Genomic DNA, 21,355 nt, shown 5'->3' on the forward strand with positions numbered 1-21,355 from the left:
GACTCCTATCCCCGCTCTGCTTGAGTGAGAATGAATGCCGGAGGGGGCGTGGCTTCCCGTGGCGGGGGGTGGAGCTTCCCGGGACTACCCAGGACATGGTTTTGCCGGGGCTGTCTCCTCAGAGTCTGGCAGACCCAACAAAACCATGTACAGTGAGTCCAAGAAGTATTTGATCCCTTGCTGATTTTCTTTGTTTGCCCACTAATAAAGACACTATCCTTCAGCACTTTTAATGGTAGATATATTCTAACATGGAGAGACAGAATATCAAGAAAAAAATCCAGAATATAATTTTAAAGAATATATTTTAATTAATTTGTATTTCAATGAGGAAAATAAGTATTTGATCCCTCTTGCCAAACACACTCAATACTTAGTGGCAAAGCCTTTGTTTGCAAGCACAGCGGTGAGAGGTTTGTTGTAGTTAACCACAAGTTTAGCGCACACACCAGGGGGAATTTTGTCCCACTCTTCTTTGCAGATTCTCTCTAAATCATGAAGGTTGGTGGGCTGTCGCTTGGCAACTCTGACCTTCAGCTCCCTCCATAGATTTTCGATCGGATTGAGGTCTGGCGACTGGCTGGGCAACTCCATGACCTTAATGTGATTTTTCTTGAGCCAATCCTTTGTTGCCTTTGCTGTATGTTTAGGGTCGTTATCATGTTGGAAGACCCAACCACGGCCCATTTTCAGAACCCTGGCAGAGGGGAGGAGGTTGTCCCTCAGGATTGTGCGGTACATGGCTCCATCCATCTTCCCAGTGATGCGGTGAAGTAGCCCTGTACCATTATGCTTCCACCTCCATGCTTGACGGTGGGCACAGTGTTCTTGGGGTCATAGGCAGCATTTTTCTTCCTCCACACATGGCGGGTGGAGTTGAGGCCAAAAAGTTCAATTTTGGTCTCATCTGACCACAAAACCTTCTCCCAATAACTTGGTTCATCTTTCAAATGCTTATTGGCATACTTGAGGCGCGCCTCCACATGTGCTCTCTTCAGCAGGGGTACCTTTCGGGCACTGCAGGATGTGAATCCATTGTTGCGCAAAGTGTTGCCAATTGTTTCCTTGCAAACTGTGGTCCCAGCTGCCTTCAGGTCATTTGCTAACTCCTGCCGAGTGGTTGCAGGACGATTTCTGACTGTTCTCAGCATCATTGCCACCCCACGAGGCGAAATCTTCTTTGGAGCACCGGGCCGAGGTCTGTTGATTGTCATGTTATACTCTTTAAACTTTCTGATAATTGCACCAATAGTTGTTACTTTCACATCCAACACCTTACTAATCTTTTTGTAGCCCATTCCAGCTTTGTGAAGGTCAACAATTCTGACTCTGAGGTGCTGTGACAGCTCTTTGGTTTTACCCATGTTGGAGACTTGAAATCTGTGTGATCTGTTTGATTCTGTGGACAGTTGTTTTTCACACAAGTGATTAGTGAGAACAGGTGGCTTCAGGTCAGGTAAAAAGTTGATTGGAAGTGTCTAACTGGTCTGTAAAAGCCAGAACTGCTAATGAATACTAAGGGATCAAATACTTATTTCACTCCATGAAATACAAATCAATTAATATATATATTCCTTAGATTTATTTTCTGGATTTTCTTTTTAATATTCTGTCTCTCCATGTAAGAATACATCTACCATTAAAAGTATAGAATGACATGTCTTTATTAGTGGGCAAACAAAGAAAATCAGCAAGGGATCAAATACTTCTTGGACTCACTGTATTTATCCTGCTGCAGCTGGGGCCCACTGAGGACAGGCAGCATCATCCTATGGCTGTCTGGGGGCCCCAGCTGCTGGACAGGCAGTGGGAGTGGGGGAGGGGCCCATCGGAGGATTCTCCGGTGGCCCAGTCCGACACTGTATAGAGGGATCAGCCATAGTGATATAGAGGGGTCACTGTGGGTGTGGGGGCACGCCATAGCACACACACACACAACCTGCTACAGCCATAGCATACACACAGCCTGCTGCAGCCATAGCATACACACCCAGCCTTCTGCAGCCATAGCATACACACCCAGCCTTCTGCAGCCATAGCACACATACACACAGCCTGCTGCAGCCATAGCACACATACACACAGCCTGCTGCAGCCATAGCATACACACACACACACACACACACAGCCTGCTGCAGCCATAGCACACACACAGGCTGCTGCAGCCATAGCACACATACACACCGCCTGCTGCAGCCATAGCATACACACACACAGCCTGCTGCAGCCATAGCGCGCACACACACACGGGTCACACATAGTGATATAGAGGGGTCAGCCATAGTGATATAGAGGGGTCACTGTGGGTGTGGGGGCATGCCATAGCACACACACACACAGCCTGCTGCAGACATAGCACACACACACACACACAGCCTGCTGCAGCCATAGCATACACACACACAGCCTGCTGCAGCCATAGCATACACGCACAACTGCAGCCACAGAACACTGAAGAAAAACATCACATTGAGAACAGAGGTTACTGCTACACTACTTATGTCTTCTCCTCCTCTATATTACACAGGATATCTCTATATTACACTGCTGCTCATATACAGTCATCCAGCATCCAGGAAGAGAACAGCACAGATCTCCCCCCACACAATGGACTCTTCCAACTCAGAAACAAACTGCCAAATAGTGACCGACAACTTTTCCCCGACCACCCTTGTGTAATAGGGGCATAATATATATTGGTGAGCAAAACTTATTAAATTCATATCAAAACTCAATTCTAAATTGTTCTAAGATTGGAGTTTGAGTCGGTACATTTTTTCCGACTCCAACTCCAGCCAAAACTAACTCCGACTCTGACTCCACGACTCCGACTCCACAGCCCTGGTGTACACATACCCTTTCTTGTCACTAGTTGGAGAGAAGGATGTTGGGGGCCTTAAACCTCATTTGAAGAACTAGACCAGGGTACTCCACTTAATAAAATTTTACCCTGTTGAATTCCTACCTATAGTCTAAGTTTGTTTGTAATAGGTTTCTATTTCATTGATGACTTCATTTTATAGCTTTTGGGTGGAATACCCCTTTAAAGAGGTTGTCTTACTAGAGCTTGACATCACAGGAAGTAAAGAAAACACAGGCAGAGTGCCATGTGACTGAGCCTGACAACACAATAGGCGCTCTAAATAAAAAATGAAAGTGGATACAGAACATGAAACACCCACAGAAGTCAATGCAATGCTAGTTTATTAAAAAATCCCAGACAACCCCTTTAAGGTCCCTTTATACCTGTTAATCTTCGGACGTCCGATCAGCGCTTGCTTGTAGTTCCTTCGCGCAAAACTGACTGAGCGGCCGGGCCGCACGAACGAACCCCGTATCATTTTGTGCGACTATTTAAATACATTGCGATCGACCACTTATCAGTAAACAATTATTTATATGGCTGCCCAAAAATTGGGATTAGTTTAGGGATTAGCGTCTTATTCCCGCTCCTCGGCTGATCACAGACAGCTTTACATGGGCTGATTATTGGCCAAAGGAGTGTTTCTAGCAACTCTCACTGCAGATACTCCTCCCATGTTAAAGGGCTCTTAGATAGAGGCCATAGCTGTAAGGTCTCCAAAGTGGTGGTCTGGGCAACCTCTACTGACCACACATGACTAAGGATTTAGGAAAACTTAGTCCTCTATAGGTTGTGCTCATCTTTTTCCAGGTTTGTCTCACTATAATAATAGCCCAACCACTTCTTAAGAAAGACAAACTGAACAGAAAGTTTCTCCTTGCAGCAGGGGGCGCCAGCAGCAGAACCTCACACCTGACCAGTTTATGCCCATTGGACCCTCTAATATATGGACTGAACTTGTCTAAACGGGGTAAAGGCATTAAATATTAATACACATGCAGTTGCTTCCATCTTATTTCCTCTGTCACGGTTTCTATTGTCTGTAACCTCTGATCTGCCAGATGTCTATATGAATTGTTGTCTCTCAGTGCACACTGTGGCGCCATAACTGAAGCAGCTGCCACCTGTTACTGTCTTTATAGTTTTGTCGGCCTCTTCCACCTCTCCCTCTGTAACAAGCAATATGTGATGTGCCACCACTGTCTCCCCCGGGTAGAGAACAACCCTATTAATTGATTTCATGTCTCTATAGCATTCTATATCACTCTAGTATTACAGGTGTCTATATCGGTGTTCTCGAACGTGTGACTCTCCAGCTGTTGCAAAACTACAACTCCCATCATCCTGTGACAGCTGAAGAGCCACAGATTAATGAACATTGGTCAATGCTGACCAGACAATGTTGTATCTTGCAGGTTTCTGCATAATAAAATATCAAGCAGAATGTATGGGGGTCAATCCACGAGTACACTGGGTAGCACATTGCCTGTGCCATGCATGCAGCTGCACATTGCGCATCCTGAGGCCTCTCCTACACAGACATCTGTCCTTCACTGGTAACTTGCTAACAATTTTAAACGATTTTATAGGGTTTTTTTTTTTTAGATGAAATCTGGTCACCCCCCCATGTTATCCATTGGCAAAGCATCATGGGACATCACTCACTAGATGGACACTAGAAGGAGTGAGGTTAGGCGGTGGGGTAAAGTATACATGTTGGTGGCCATTCTATGTTAATCACATAGTGAGTATAGATGTTGGATGTGAGTTGCCCAGAAGCTGTGAACTATTGACATCCTGTTCTGCCTTCTGTCAAAACAGCTATATATTTTTCTGTGTGTATTAACAGATGGTATTATATTAGAAGCCCATTTCCTGCAGTCTTCACGATCATCTGTTTGGTCATTGCAGCTATGTCGCCTAATGAGCAGAGGTATTGGATTGGACATACATTGCTCTGAAGCTCTGAACTCCTGATATTTTCTTCTGCCTAGTAATAGATTGTGATTTCTTAGAATCAGAAATCTCGGTCATGTAGCGAATATAAATGTTGGACATATCTTGCTCAGAAGCACTGAACCCCTGAAAGACTTTTAGTGAAGCTATAGATTTACACGTATACACTCACAATTGGTATAATTTTAGAAGCCCATTTCTTGCAGTCCTCATGTTCGTCTGGTCATTATAGCTATGTAACCTATTTAGCATATACATTGGACATATATTGTTCAGAAGCACTGAACCCCTGAAAATCTCATCTGCCTTTCTGTAGACTTTCATCAAAGCTGTATATTTACCCCCATACATTTCCAGCTGGTATTAGCGTCCACAGTCCTCATTTTAATGTCAATAGTCTAGACGTTTGCCTGGTCATCGCGGCTCTGTTATATAGCGAGTACAGATGTCGGACTTTTCTTACTCAGAAGCACTGAACTCATGAAACTCTTTTCTGCCTTCTTCTAAGCTGAAAGCGAAGCTGTGGATTTACCCATGTATGTTCAGGGCATACCCATTGGCCAGTCCTCATGTTAAGAGTCCAGTCCTCTATTATTGGGCATCTTTCTAATATAGACTCTGTATCGGTGACCCAAACATACAGTATCTACACAGATGCCAGGAGGTGCAGCATTAGGCACTGTTCTCCAGCCGTTCCCAGTCCCCATCTTTACATTTGTGGGCATCTGCAGCTGCAAAATCCATCTTGTTGTGGAGGTAACAGGTGGGGCAGGTGCCCCCGGGTAATTAGATACCCAGCTAGGGCAGAAAATTGAATCTCTGCCTCGGGTGCAGGAAAGCCTGTGCCATTGCCGCCTATAGGATGATGGGTATCTAGTGTTTTTCTTTTGGGAAGTTTGATGTACTCATCATCGGCTCGATAACAATGCAGTGAATGTAAATCACAAAATCCAGATGCCGGTTTACAAAGGCGAGTACCAAATCCTTAGTTTCCATAGTAACATTTTGTGCACATTAGGGCCGGTTACCGAATCCTCTTGTGCCGGGGTTAAGTCGTGTGCGGTAATTGTTTCTTCTCATGAGCCCACGGTCGCCCCTGCCAGCCATCATTTTGACCTTATTCTCTCCCCTCTTCCATCTGTCACAGTCATCAAATTTGCCATTAAAATTTACAGAATACGGTGCGGAGAGTTAATTCTCTGCCCGTGTGAGTCACATCTCATCGAGACATCTGTAAAATGTCCTGACAGAGAGGAGAGCCGGGTAACTTCTAGATGTCGGAGGTCTTCTACCTGTGGCTCTCCAGCTGTTACGAAATTACACCCCCAAGCATGCCTATACAGTTGTCTGAGCATGCTGGAAGTTGTAGTTTTGCACCAGCGTGGGAACCATCCTTTAATCTGGGATCCATAAAGTTTTATGCTATATTATTTTCCCTCTATTTATTTTCTATTATACCTTTGTGTTTTTAAGCTCTCTGTTTGCTGTCCTTGAGTGGTAATACTGATGAATGGTTCATTACAGTATGGCCCCCCCTTGTGGCCATGTGAGGTCAGGAGAGGGGCGGCAACTAGTCGTCTGGGTGGGCAGCCGTCTGTGACTAGTCAAAGCTCTGATTGGTCACTAGTGGGTCTCTCTGCCAGTAAATCATCCCTGCACTGCATGCTGACAGAGAGCTGTGACTAGCGACAGATGGCTCCCCGCCTAGATGACTAGTTGCCAATCAGAAGGATTGCCCGCTTGGTCAATCAATGACTGGAGAGGGAAACCGCTGCTATCACTGATTGGCTGATAGGGCATCCATCAGCCAGGTCAGGCATCTCCCCCCTGATGACACGAGGGGGTGCATGAGTTCCGCCCGGGATTCTGGAGCCTGTGATGCGGCACATCAGGGGTACGAGAAAAGGTAACACTTGTTTACTATGTAGTTGTCGCCCACCCCCCACCTGCTGCTAAATTTTAAAAGTCCCTGGACTTCTCCTTCAAATCAATTGGTGGCGCTCATATCTGTAGTAAACAGGCTACATAAACAATATACATTGTCACATTCTGGTTCATGAACCGTGACACTTCCGATTACACAGCTGACGTCCCTCGCTTGTGAACCTTCAGCTCGGTGCTACACCGCAAAACCATTGACCTCTGGGTACTGCAGGATCAATAAGCGTCCAATAAATTATTTGGTGACATCAAATAACAATGAAACACAAATGTATTGTATGTAAAAATGTGGGAAATCCGTGTGGATGGTGGTGCCCATAGAGTTAGTGGGGGTTTGACTGCTGGAACCTTTTTTGCGTTGGTCACGTGGCTCATATGTTTTTTTTTTCTGTTTTGCTCTTGCAATTCAAGTCCCCAAGAATAATCTTTGAGCATTTTGCTTGCTGACCACCAGTAGGCCCCTATAGCTATTCTGCTTCTATGACGGCATGCACCATTGCACCGAACTTCCTCATTTACATAGTTAATAAACTACAAATTAATGAAAACAGCACCATGGATGAAGGTAAGGAAACAGCTTTCATCTGTACCCCCACCCCCATGCGATATAGGGACATAACAGCAGATTAGATGCATTTATCCTGCTGCTAGTTTTCCTTTAAAGGGGTTATCTTGTTAGGTAAAATAAATGTGGAATCCCCCCCCCTCGTGGAGACTTACAATTCAGTCCATACATGTCATTACCTTTTCTGTCTCCTTCCCCCAGTTCTGAGCTGCTGCAAAAATCTGTGTGTGAGTTTTTCTCTCTGTCTCCCCCTCCTCTCCCTCCCCTCTGAGACAGCTGATGTAAACAATAGAGATGAGCGAACTTGCCGGATTTCTGGTTCGTAGAAACCAGAAATCTCGGCGTCTGATTCCCGCTGTCTGCCCGCTCCATGCAGCGGGTGGATACAGCGTAAGGAACGCCTAGAAAACTGGGATACAGCCAATGCCAAAGGCTGTATCCCAGTTTTCCAGGCGTTCCTTACACTGTATACACCTGCTGCACGGGGGGGGTTAATCACAGTAAGTACATTAGCAACTTGACCTCAGAATAACCCTGCCAGTATTACAAAGAAGCTTCACAGTTGAAGATACAGCTTGCCAGGGACTTGTTTACATCAGCCGTCTCAGAAGGGAGGGCGGGTGGACAAAAAAGTATGGAATGAACTGTTGGTCTCACCATGGGCAGCAATGAATGAAAATTTTTTTTTGAATGGAATACCCCTTTTTTCCTGCCATCATTACAGAGTGCAGAGACAGCCGGTCAGGGAGCTGTTTAAATAAGCCCTCTCGGAAGGGAAGGGGAAGGCGGAGAGAACAGTACACACACAGTTTTCTGTGTCTCCAGCAAAAGCAGCAGCTCAGAACTGGGGGAAGGAGACAGAAAAGGTAAAAACAAGTATGAAAGGAATTGTTAGTCTTCAGAAGGGGGATGATTATGTAAATGGATAACCCCTTTAAGGTCTGTTTTCAGGTCAGTTTTTAGGTCAGTGAATGGAAACATAAGCTGGGTGAGACTCCACATATAAAACCATAGTGTCATATGGAGGCCAAACTGGTTGTCACTATGGAACAGCGCTCTCCAAACTGTAGCTCTCCAGCTGTTTCAAGACTACAGATCCCAGCATGCTGGCTGTCTGGGCATGCTGGGACTTGTAGTTCCCCAACAGGTTTGGGGAAACTATGTAGAGTATATATTCACCGTCTGTCTGATTGCATCACATTGTCAGTAATACAAGGCCGATGTAGGGAGCCGGAGAAGTTGTCTGCAATCAGAGTCTTCACATCAGAGGGGCGAGCGTTTTGCTTAACCTTCCCAGCAGCCGCCTCTCGGTGACATATCAGAGAACAAGGTATTCCCGAGAAGAGACGCTTTCATCTCTACAAAGGCATCTTCTATGCTCAGCATGGGCAAAACAGGGGGGGAAAAGGCAGCAAGAGCAGCAATGTATTCTAAATATAGTGTAAAGCCGGAGACATCACGTTCTCCGGTAACAACCTGGGGGCTGCGAGAAGCAAATATTAGCATGCAATCCAAATATAACCAGGGAATAGCGGCCATTTATCTGCGGTAATGTAGAAATTGCTGCTCTGGTGTGCAGGTAGCAGTGTTACTGGCTCGGTCCCTTAGGGCAGTAAGTATATGGGTTACATTCCAGTTATTTCTGAGTGGCTGCTATAACATGGGTAATCTGAAGAACGTTTACTCCATAGGATCCTGCAGCAAATAAAAAAAACTGTTCAATCATGTAGGGCTGGATGATTAATGAAATGAATTTGATTAATTTGTTCAGAATTTGAGAATCGATTTGATTTTATTAAAAATTGTAAATTCGATTAAAAAAAAAAAAGTGTGCTCTGACCGGCAGGGGGAGCAGTGGTGCGCGGGGCCTGGGCGTACGGTTACTGGCTGCCTCCAGCTTGAAAAAGGAGTCTGACCAGGAGTGGTAAACTGCTCCTCCTGAAGGTCAGAGCGCCCCCTGATTGCCACTGCCACCTGCCCGCACCGAGGAGATCGCCGCCTGTTAGAGATCCAGGAGGAGCAGCAGTGCCCGGGCACTGAGGAGCCCCCAGGGCAGGAAAGACCCAGGTGGCCGGAGAGCAGGTGAGGAATTGGCACAGTACCCCGCCCCTCCCACACTATGCCTACCTAGTAACTAATACTACCACTCCCACAAATACTACTACTCCAACTACTATTGCTACTACTACCACTCCTGATACTACTACTCCAACTACTATTGCTACTACTACCACTCCTGATACTACTACTCCAACTACTATTGCTACTACTACCACTCCTGATACTACTACTCCAACTACTATTGCTACTTCTACTCCCACTCCCGACACTCCCATTCCCGATACTACTCCCACTACTATTGCTACTACTGCTATTTCTACAACCCTCATCAACTATGCCTCTACTACTACACCTATTGTAATTTTTTGGCCACATCACCCAGCCCTACCATCATGTTACCTATAGATGAAATTTCATCTGTTCCCGACAATGAGTGTTACAGTATTGCTGGCATCAGGGGGTGCACCTTGTTGGTGGATGTGGAGCACATTACATGCTTGCTGTGACCGCTTTCATGCACGTGGCATGGGGTACAATTATGCATTTATCGTGCTGTGAAAATATAGTCTAACTTTGGCAATGCCCAGTCTATACTTTCATGTATGTGGCCGATAAATGCTACACACATTGCTTAGGGAGTGCCTGACAGCACCTATTTACCATATGCAGATGGAATTGTTATTATGTACTGCTCTTTATGTCCTTGACTCCTTGGACGTTAAGAGTAGTGACAGTGATCCCTGTGTTACTGCTGCAGTATTACATTATAGCCACAGTGACCAGTTCCCCTATGATGGACCTGATGAAGAGGACTATTCTTCCTCGAAACACGTATGTGTTTAGTATAACATAAACCCTCGACTCAACCAGGATAGTTTGTGCAGCGGCACTGTAAGAATGAAAGTAGTGCGGCACTCGTATGCGATCCAAAGTAGGATTTATTTAGCCATACAGGACAGAGATGTTGCACAGAAAGGCGACGATCGTTTCACGCACAAACGCGCTTTGTCAAAGCCTATACGTCATATCCTTCACCTGAACTTTATACAGAGACCTCTTAAAGTTACATACACCCAAATAAGTGTGAAGATTATGAACTATATACAAAATACAAAAAATGTGATACATATGAAAACAGAGAGTATGCAAATCTCTAGGAGAGCATTCCAGTACAACAAATACATTTATTATTATGTAACTATGTTTATATCTGAACGTTCATTTAAGCCCAATGGGCCCAAGGCTTCTGTCTTTATGATTAGTTCCATTTCTTTACGCAGCAGTAGTTTATGTTGGTCCCCTCCATGTCCTGAAGGTTCCACTCTAAGTAGTCCCAAAAAGTCCCAAGAGTGTGTAGTACGCATATGGTTAATGAGGCGTGGGCAACCCTTGCCTGTTCTGATAGATCTCTGGTGCTCCACGAATCTTTTACACATAGGTCTGATTGTCTTTCCTATGTAAAAGAAACCACAGCCACATATTATTGCATATACTACTTAGGGTGTTCTACATGTGATGAATCCTTTTACTTTTATTTCCAATCCTCCCAAACGTACCCATTTCACATTATGTAGAAAAGCGCATTGATTACAATGTCCACACTTGTGGTTTCCTGATGGAGATTGTTTATTGAGCCAGTTCACACTACCAGATTTTTCTCTCTCTAAGCGGCCCTGGACTAATTGGTCACGTAAATTCGTGCACCTTTTAAACGTTACCAAGGGGCGCTCCTGTGTGAACTGGCTCAATATATCATCATTCTGCAAAATATGCCAATTCCTATTTAAAACTGTCCGTACTATTTGATTCATGGGGCTATGTTTAAAACTAAAAACGCATCTACGAGTTTTTTTGTGTCTTGATGGTTTGTTTATAAGCTGTTGTCTAGTAAGATTTCTTGCTTTAATGAGGGCTTTATTCACACACTCTAAAGGATAACCTCTAGTGAGTAACCTAGTACTAAGTTCTTGAGCCTGTGATTCAAACTGGGCATCTGTATTATTGATTCTCCTAATACGTACGAACTGCCCGTACGGTACCGCGTCCTTGACGTGTCTAGGGTGGTAGCTATAGATACATAGACGATATTTTAATTGTCTGGTCGGGGGACGAATCTCGCTTTTTACAGTTTCTTGAGTACATGAACGATAATTCATACAATATGCGATTTACCCACGTATTTGGAGGACAAAAATTGGATTTCCTTGACGTTAGTCTGGAGGTGGTGGATAATTCCCTATGTATCAGCAGCTACAGAAAACCTACAGCCACCAATTCATTGCTGCGATACGATAGCTACCACCCTAGACACGTCAAGGACGCGGTACCGTACGGGCAGTTCGTACGTATTAGGAGAATCAATAATACAGATGCCCAGTTTGAATCACAGGCTCAAGAACTTAGTACTAGGTTACTCACTAGAGGTTATCCTTTAGAGTGTGTGAATAAAGCCCTCATTAAAGCAAGAAATCTTACTAGACATCAGCTTATAAACAAACCATCAAGACACAAAAAAACTCGTAGATGCATTTTTAGTTTTAAACATAGCCCCATGAATCAAATAGTACGGACAGTTTTAAATTGGAATTGGCATATTTTGCAGAATGATGATATATTGAGCCAGTTCACACAGGAGCGCCCCTTGGTAACGTTTAAAAGGTGCACGAATTTATGTGACCAATTAGTCCAGGGCCGCTTAGAGAGAGAAAAATCTGGTAGTGTGAACTGGCTCAATAAACAATCTCCATCAGGAAACCACAAGTGTGGACATTGTAATCAATGCGCTTTTCTACATAATGTGAAATGGGTACGTTTGGGAGGATTGGAAATAAAAGTAAAAGGATTCATCACATGTAGAACACCCTACGTAGTATATGCAATAATATGTGGCTGTGGTTTCTTTTACATAGGAAAGACAATCAGACCTATGTGTAAAAGATTCGTGGAGCACCAGAGATCTATCAGAACAGGCAAGGGTTGCCCACGCCTCATTAACCATATGCGTACTACACACTCAGGTGATGCATCACACATTAAATTTTTGGGACTACTTAGAGTGGAACCTTCAGGACATGGAGGGGACCAACATAAACTACTGCTGCGTAAAGAAATGGAACTAATCATAAAGACAGAAGCCTTGGGCCCATTGGGCTTAAATGAACGTTCAGATATAAACATAGTTACATAATAATAAATTTATTTGTTGTACTGGAATGCTCTCCTAGAGATTTGCATACTCTCTGTTTTCATATGTATCACATTTTTTGTATTTTGTATATAGTTCATAATCTTCACACTTATTTGGGTGTATGTAACTTTAAGAGGTCTCTGTATAAAGTTCAGGTGAAGGATATGACGTATAGGCTTTGACAAAGCGCGTTTGTGCGTGAAACGATCGTCGCCTTTCTGTGCAACATCTCTGTCCTGTATGGCTAAATAAATCATACTTTGGATCGCATACGAGTGCCGAACTACTTTCATTCTTACAGTGCCGTTATTCAAGGACTACACTTTGTTGGTTGCAGAGCACAGTAGATCTCAGAACCATGTCCAGGTGAGCCAGATTGGCCATTACTATCTTTGTGGTGGTGGTGGGGTAGTGCCGTGCCTCCTAGTATATTCCTCTTGCAATAGTTTGTGCAGCACTTCTATAACATTAGTCCTTTCAATGTTATAGTTCTATTACCAGTCTGTACCTGTAGATAGGCTTCTGCTCTGATACAGTCCAGAACGTGGTTCTTTTACCGGTCTGTGCCCATACATAGGCCTAAGCTCTGATACTGTCCAGAAAGTGGTTCTATTACTGGTCTGTGCCCATAGATAGACCTCCGCTCTGATACCGTCCACAACGTGGTTCTATTAGCGGTCTGTGCCTGTAGCTAGGCCTTCGCTCTAATACTGTCCAGAACATGGTCCTATTACTAGTCTGTGCCTGTAGCTAGGCCTCCGCTCGAATACCGTCCAGTATGTGGTTCTACTACTGGTCAGTGCCTGTAGCTAGGCCTCCGATCTGATACTGTCCAGAATGTGGTTCTATTAGTGGTCTGTGCCTGTAGCTAGGCCTCTGCTCTAATACTGTCCAGAATGTGGTTCTTTTACCGGTCTGTGTTTGTAGCTAGGCCTCCGATCTGATACCATCCAGAACATGGTACTATTACTAGTCTGTGCCTGTAGCTAGGCCTCCGATCTGATACCATCCAGAACATGGTTCTATTACTAGTCTGTCCCTGTAGCTAGGCCGCCACTCGGATACCGTCCAGTAAGTGGTTCTACTACCGGTCTGTACCTGTAGGTAGGCTTTCGCTCTAAAACTGTCCAGAATGTGGTTCTATTAGCGGTCTGTGCATGTAGCTAGGCCTCTGCTCTGATACCATCCAGAAGGTGGTGAGGACTTTTTATGGCTCTGTAGTTTTACATACAAAACAATAAAGCAGATTTGGCGTTGATCCGGAAGCCACTTCTGTAAACTTTGCATTATTATTCAGGAGCCCCGTGGCGTGGCGATGCACTCACTGGATTGTGTCTGTAAAAATCACAGCAGGAAAACTCATCAAAATGTTTCCTAAAATATATCTAAAATCCATAGTGCGGTGGCTGAAGCCATCCCGATGATCCTGGGAGCGGAATAAATTTCTTGTGATGTGTAATTACGGGCTGCAGTGCGAACGGCCATGCGATCATGTGACGTTACTCTAGCTGTTATCCCCCCCCCCCCCACATCCAGCTGTGTTGCATTCTTATTATATTTTACTAAGCATATGCACCTTGTGGGCTTCTTTTTTTTTTTTTATTAATCTTTATTTAAAGAAATTTTCATTTCCTTTTTTCCCCCATAATTATATCACAAAATCACAATATCACAGTTAAATACAAAAAAAACAATAAACACAAAAAAAGGAAATTAAATTATTATCCCCCCCCCCCCCCCAACAAAAAAAACAAGAAAGGATTATCTTTTCACTTTTCACCTGCGGCCCTCCGCATTACCCCTTATATTCTATATCTCTTCCTCCTTTTAAAATAATATCAAACCTTACACAAAATATTATATTTCATAGACAATCAAACCTCATGGGTCCTCGACTACTCCAGCAGCGCCCAGCTCAGCCCCCCCTCCAACCAGGCCACTACCACCCCGTCCTCTCTCCCGCCTCAATCGGAACCAGATCTCCCCTACTACCCTTATCTTATTTGTTATTCAAACAGGGGTCTCCAATCCCATCTCCAGCTCACAGTCATCAAAACTTTAAAGTCTCTTAGTTTTACCTCCTTTCTTATCTAAAAAAAAAATAAAAAAATTAAAGTAAAATAAATAAGTAATAATAAAAATATATTCCCTTGTGGGCTTCTTATGGCAATGTCGTTGCACTGTTTGTAGTGACAAGGTGATAATATTATCTCAATATCTGTTTTTTATTGAATATTATTGGCACGTTACTTGTGGAGAAGAGACAGCATTTATCCATTTGCAAGATCTTTTAAGCTTAGGGTCCATTTACACAGAAAGATTATCTGACAGATTATCTGCCAAAGATTTGAAGCCAAAGCCAGGAATGGACTATAAACAGAGAACAGGTCATAAAGGAAAGCCTGAGATTTCTCCTCTTTTCAAATCCATTCCTGGCTTTGGCTTCAAATCTTTGGCAGATAATCTGTCAGATAATCTTCCAGTGTAAATGGCCCCTTTGTCTCTGCAAAACCTCACCCAAACTGGAGACAAGAGCCATGCTGTCTATGCAGAAACTGGCCATGTTTTTATAACTCTTTAAGTAGTGCTGGAACACATATTAGTGCCTCCAAGCCTTCCCCTGTAAATGATGTAGGCACAGATAGTACTGCCTCCAAGCCATTTCCTGTAAATTATGTAGGCACAGATAGTACTGCCCCCAAGTCTTTCCCTGTAAATGATGTAGGCACAGATAGTACTGCCCCCAAGTCTTTCCCTGTAAATGATGTATGCACAGATAGTACTGCCCCCAAGTCTTTCCCTGTAAATGATGTATGCACAGATAGTACTGCCCCAAGTCTTACCCTGTAAATGATGTATGCACAGATAGTACTGCCTTCTAGCTGTTCCCTGTAAATGATGTATGCACAGATAGTACTGCCTTCTAGCTGTTCCCTGTAAATGATGTATGCACAGATAGCTTTGCCTTCAAGCCGTTCCCTGTAAAAGATGTAAGTGCAGATAGGTACGGCTAGTACTACGGTCTCCCTGCCTTTCCCTGTAAATTACATAGGCACAGATAGTATTGCCTTTTCCTGTAAATGAAGTAGATGCCCAGCCATGGCTGACAGCAATGCCTCTTGTCACCTTATGTCTCTTACCCTCTATAGGGGTAAAACGAATATGAAAATATTTCGCACAAGATTTCCTGATCGTTTGTGTAATAATAAAGGAAGCTACCTGTGGTTTTTCCCGTTTTTATTTCCATTTAAAGTTCCCATTAAATTGTAAAAAACAATTAATTAAAACAGTAAAACCTGAGCATTGTCCTCCAGCAGGGCGAGCCCCAGTGTATTCTGGGTAATATCCTAAGCAGGTGCATTATTGCTATTGTTAAGGAGAAACATCTCAATAAGCCGCAATCTTGTTTTCTTGAGGATTATTTTCTGCTTGTGTTCTGTGTTTCCCTCCCGAGGCGAAAACCCAGCAGTTATTTCCAGATATACCAGGTGGACGTGCCATTTAATTGTGTCTGAACCTGGGAGCGCAGCGGAAATTGGTCCCCTAGAATATCAGGCTATTTCTGTGTACAAGAACTGCTTACAAGCATCATCCCCTTACAGTGCGTAGGTACAGCGTGCTACATCAGCCTATTATATGGAGGTTATTTTTACTGCCAGATCCCAGGGCCAGGTCATGACATATTATGTTGGGTTTCTGTTACTTGTGCAACATACATTGTAATATTTAGTGTATGTGAAGCATTTAAAGGGAAACTGATGGAAATACTGGAGGCACCTATAGAAAAGCCTTTTATTAACAGTTATATTCTTGTACATAAAGAACAGTATTATAGTATTTATAATCTTGTATATAGGAACAGTATTATAGCAGTTATATTCTTGTATATAGGAGCAGTATTATAGTAGTTATATTCTTGTATATAGGGGGCAGTATTATAGCAGTTATATTCCTGTATATAGGAGCAGTATTATAGTAGTTATATTCTTGTATATAGGGGGCAGTATTATAGTAGTTATATTCCTGTATATAGGGGAAGTATTATAGTAGTTATATTCTTGTATATAGGAGCAGTATTATAGTAGTTATATTCTTGTATGTAGGAGCAGTATTATAGTAGTTATATTCTTGTATATAGGAGCATTAATATAGTAGTAATATTCTTGTATATAGGAGGCAGTATTATAGTAGTTATATTCTTGTATATAGGAGCAGTATTATAGTAGTTATATCCTTGTATATAGGGGGCAGTATTATAGTAGTTATATTCTTGTATATAGGAGCAGTATTATAGTAGTTATATCCTTGTATATAGGGGGCAGTATTATAGTAGTTATATTCCTGTATATAGGGGAAGTATTATAGTAGTTATATTCCTGTATATAGGAGCAGTATTATAGTAGTTATATTCTTGTATATAGGAGCAGTATTATAGTAGTTATATTCTTGTATATAGGGGCAGTATTATAGTAGTTATATTCTTGTATATAGGAGCAGTATTATAGTAGTTATATTCTTGTATATAGGAGCAGTATTATAGTAGTTATATTCTTGTATATAGGAGCAGTATTATAGCATAGTATTATATATAGGGGGCAGTATTATAGTAGTTATATTCTTGTATATAGGAGCAGTATTATAGTAGTTATATTATTGTATATAGGGGCAGTATTATAGTAGTTATATTTTTGTATATAGGAGCAGTATTATAGTAGTTATATTCTTGTATATAGGAGCAGTATTATAGCAGTTATATTCCTGTATATAGGAGCAGTATTATAGTAGTTATATTCTTGTATGTAGGAGCAGTATTATAGTAGTTATATTCTTGTATGTAGGAGCAGTATTATAGTAGTTATATTCTTGTATGTAGGAGCAGTATTATAGTAGTTATATTCTTGTATATAGGGGGCAGTATTATAGCAGTTATATTCTTGTATATAGGAGCAGTATTATAATAGTTATATTCTTGATGATGATCCATGTGTAATGTATGATTTTTTGGTTAATAGTCTTTCCTGTTGTTCATCTTATAGGTAATCCATGTATACAGAGCAGCTGTGCAGCAACACTTTGACCTCCTATTCCTTGCTGAAGGTAGAGAATTTCTCAGTACCACGGACTGTGTGAGCCGAGACTCCGCTGACCGCACAATCATCGCCTGGGATTTCGCCACTACTGCCAAAGTCTCCAATCAGATATTTCATGTATGTTTCTTACCTACACTTTCTGTCTAGTTATTAAGCAGTGATGGGGGATTAAAACAGGATGAAAGAAAAAAACCCTTAGTTCCCCTTTGATTTAATGCTATATCTTTGTAGAGGGTTTGGTGCTCTGTATCAGAATACCTGCCAATATAAAAATGTATTACGAAACGAATTGGCAGAGGCGGTGTTGAGGGGTTCTCTATTTTGTATTCCAGGTTGCATGTTCACTACTAGATTTTACCTGCCTTTTCAAGGACTTTCTGAATACAAAAATGGAAAAAAAAGATATCTAAAGCTTAAAAATTGAGAAATGTGTCTTCACGCAGAGCTGAGAGCTGCCTCCACGAAGCTTTGATAGTCTTCGGTATTATGAGCATCTACATGAAGTCTACCATGTGGAAAATAACACTCACTTGCAGTAGATCCTATTAATATTCCCCCGTCCCGCCAGCGCCGCGCCCGATACTGTGCAAGTGTTATTTATTGATTGCAATTCATGAGATTTTATTAAATGTGAATGCGTCAGGCCCTTGTCATAAGTGAGGAACAGAATGAGACACACTTGACTTTCATCTTATCGCTGGAGCTTGAAACTGAGATTTTATTTCATTATTTTTCTTTAGGCTTATTTCTGATTTCTGAGCTGTTCTGCGCCTCTAAAGCTGCAGTCTTCAGTCTGGTTTTGTTTTCACTGGTGGGACTACCTACTACATCCAGCATGCTGGGACTTGTAGTTTAGCTGCAGCCGATGGGGTCCATTCGGCAGGTGATGCAGTTATTGTCCTAAAAAACAACTTTTAAACTTGCAGCCCTGTGTCAAACTGGCATGGCCTAGAGTACCTGTGCCCTAGGCCTGCACTGCCTCTCTGTCCCTCCTGTCCTCCCGTCCTTAGTGGTGAATAAGAGAAATCCTGCCTGTGGCATTTCTAATTATGAAGAGGACGGAGAGGGCTAGGGCAAGGGAACTCTAAGCAACACTAATCTGACACAGGGCTGCAAGTTTAAAAGTTGTTTTTTAGGACATTAACTGCATCACCTGTCGACCGGACCCCAGGACAGAACTTGGATTAAAAGCAGCTATTGACGGTACAAGTGGTTTTGGGGGCCCGTTGTGAGTACAGAGTCGCTTTAAACCAAACCAATACTGATACCTTATCTTAAAAGGGTTATCCAGAATTAGAAAAATATAGCTGCCTTTTTCTAAAAAACAAAACAAACAAACAAAACACCACCCCATTTGTGTTATGAGTGTTATTGCCACATGGCTCCATTCCCCTTAAGGATAAAAGTGGCGTTGTTTCCGCAGGGAAGCAGACATGTTTTTCTACTCCTGGATATAGTAGGCCATCAATATTTTAGCCTTGGCGACACTTTCAGCAGTGCACACACTCTGCCTAGTATTTATGCTGAGAGCTGCTCACAATGATAAATGTGCATTGTTCTGCTTCTAGGAACGCTACACCTGCCCCAGCCTCGCCCTGCACCCCAAGGAGAGCGTGTTTGCAGCACAGACTAATGGAAACTACATAGCCATATTCTCCACTCAGCGCCCATACAAAATAAATAAGAAGAGGAGGTTTGAAGGACACAAGGTAATAGACCTGTTACACAGTGTTCTCCTAGTCTTTCCCTTATATACTTGTGCATAGGGGGCAGTATTATAGTATATTCTTGTATATAGGAGCAGTATCATAGTAGATCTTTTCTTATACATAGGAGCAGTATTATAGTACTTATATTCTTGAATATAGGAGCAGTATTATAGTAGTTATATTCTTGTATATAGGAGCAGTATTATAGTAGTTATGCAATACAGGAGGAAAAAGAGCACTGCACCTCACACCTATGGCTGACACTAGTGCCTCTCGGCTGCATAAAAAACATCAGAATTTTGTGTATGAATTGATCAAGCCACACTGCCCCATGTACCGCGTGCAGGTATCTGATACACATGGGTCCCTACACTAAGTCCACACTGTGCCGGTCAGTGACCACCACCCCCGCAGGCGTGCACAGCCAGGGAAGGGAGGCCATGGAACGGCCCTGCGACCCCCATATCACAGAACCAGACCCAAAAATGCCACACCAGAACCCGGCCAGCACAGCCGGCGGAGAAGGTCGCCCCCAAACAGCACGAGTCTGGATAAGGTATTGCGCTCACCATAGCTTTTTCTTCCCTGAACCTTTATAGTAGTTATATTCCTGTATATAGGAGGCAGTATTATAGTAGTTATATTCCTGTATATAGGAGCAGTATTATAGTAGTTATATTCCTGTATATAGGAACAGTATTATAGTAGTTATATTCTTGTATATAGGAGCAGTATTATAGTAGTTATATTCTTGTATATAGGAGCAGTATTATAGTAGTTATATTCTTGTATATAGGAGCAGTATTATAGTAGTTATATTCTTGTATATAGGAGGCAGTATTATAGTAGTTATATTCTTGTATATAGGGAGCAGTATTATAGTAGTTATATTCTTGTATATAGGAACAGTATTATAGTAGTTATATTCCTGTATATAGGAGCAGTATTATAGTAGTTATAAGCAGGAAGAAAATAATCCAATGCACTCACCGGTCAGATGCACTCTTCAGTAGTTTATTAATATCGTATCATACCGAGGAGGGGGAAGGGTGGAATAGGTGCGGGAACGTCTCTGCAGTAACAACAGTTTCACGCCGCAGCGCTTTGTCAAGTTCAGAGTACGTCACTACCGGAATAGGAGTGTCTTATATACAATTAGTACACACATGTGTCAAAAACAGAAAAAACAAAAGTGCAAGTAATAAACAAATAAAAGATACATCTAATGAAGGAAAAAATCTTACAGGAAAACACTCCAATCATTTCTTTCATTTAGCCCGTTTGGGCCGATAGCGTCTAATTCCGCTATCCAGATCGCTTCTCTTCTGAGAAGTCTCTGATGTTTATCCCCTCCTTTGTCTTTCGGATCGATCTTTTCCAGACCTAGGAAGCGCAAGCACTTTGCGTCTCCTGCATGGACTGTGTTCACATGGTCTATCAGGCGGGGGACGCCTTTCCCCGTTCTGATAGAGTACATGTGTTCTTTGAATCGGGTCCATATGGGTCGTTTAGTCTTCCCTATATAGAAACGGTTGCACGGACATATGGACCCATATGGACCTGATTCAAAGAACACATGTACTCTATCAGAACGGGGAAAGGCGTCCCCCGCCTGATAGACCATGTGAACACAGTCCATGCAGGAGACGCAAAGTGCTTGCGCTTCCTAGGTCTGGAAAAGATCGATCCGAAAGACAAAGGAGGGGATAAACATCAGAGACTTCTCAGAAGAGAAGCGATCTGGATAGCGGAATTAGACGCTATCGGCCCAAACGGGCTAAATGAAAGAAATGATTGGAGTGTTTTCCTGTAAGATTTTTTCCTTCATTAGATGTATCTTTTATTTGTTTATTACTTGCACTTTTGTTTTTTCTGTTTTTGACACATGTGTGTACTAATTGTATATAAGACACTCCTATTCCGGTAGTGACGTACTCTGAACTTGACAAAGCGCTGCGGCGTGAAACTGTTGTTACTGCAGAG

General features: G+C 42.7%; 1 protein-coding gene across 4 annotated transcripts in view; it reads left to right on the forward strand.

Moving 5' to 3' along the window:
• WDR25 (WD repeat domain 25) overlaps window positions 1-21,355 on the forward strand; it is a 72,566-nt gene that overhangs the window by 46,234 nt on the left and 4,977 nt on the right. For all 4 annotated transcript variants that reach the window (XM_069950207.1, XM_069950206.1, XM_069950208.1 and 1 more), the window contains 2 exons: window positions 17,610-17,780; window positions 19,232-19,372. In XM_069950207.1, coding sequence (XP_069806308.1) covers window positions 17,610-17,780; window positions 19,232-19,372 — 312 coding nt within the window. The remainder of the gene's footprint in view (window positions 1-17,609; window positions 17,781-19,231; window positions 19,373-21,355) is intronic.

The sequence above is a fragment of the Dendropsophus ebraccatus genome, chromosome 13 (assembly GCF_027789765.1).
Source record: "Dendropsophus ebraccatus isolate aDenEbr1 chromosome 13, aDenEbr1.pat, whole genome shotgun sequence".
Lineage (NCBI taxonomy): Eukaryota > Metazoa > Chordata > Amphibia > Anura > Hylidae > Dendropsophus > Dendropsophus ebraccatus.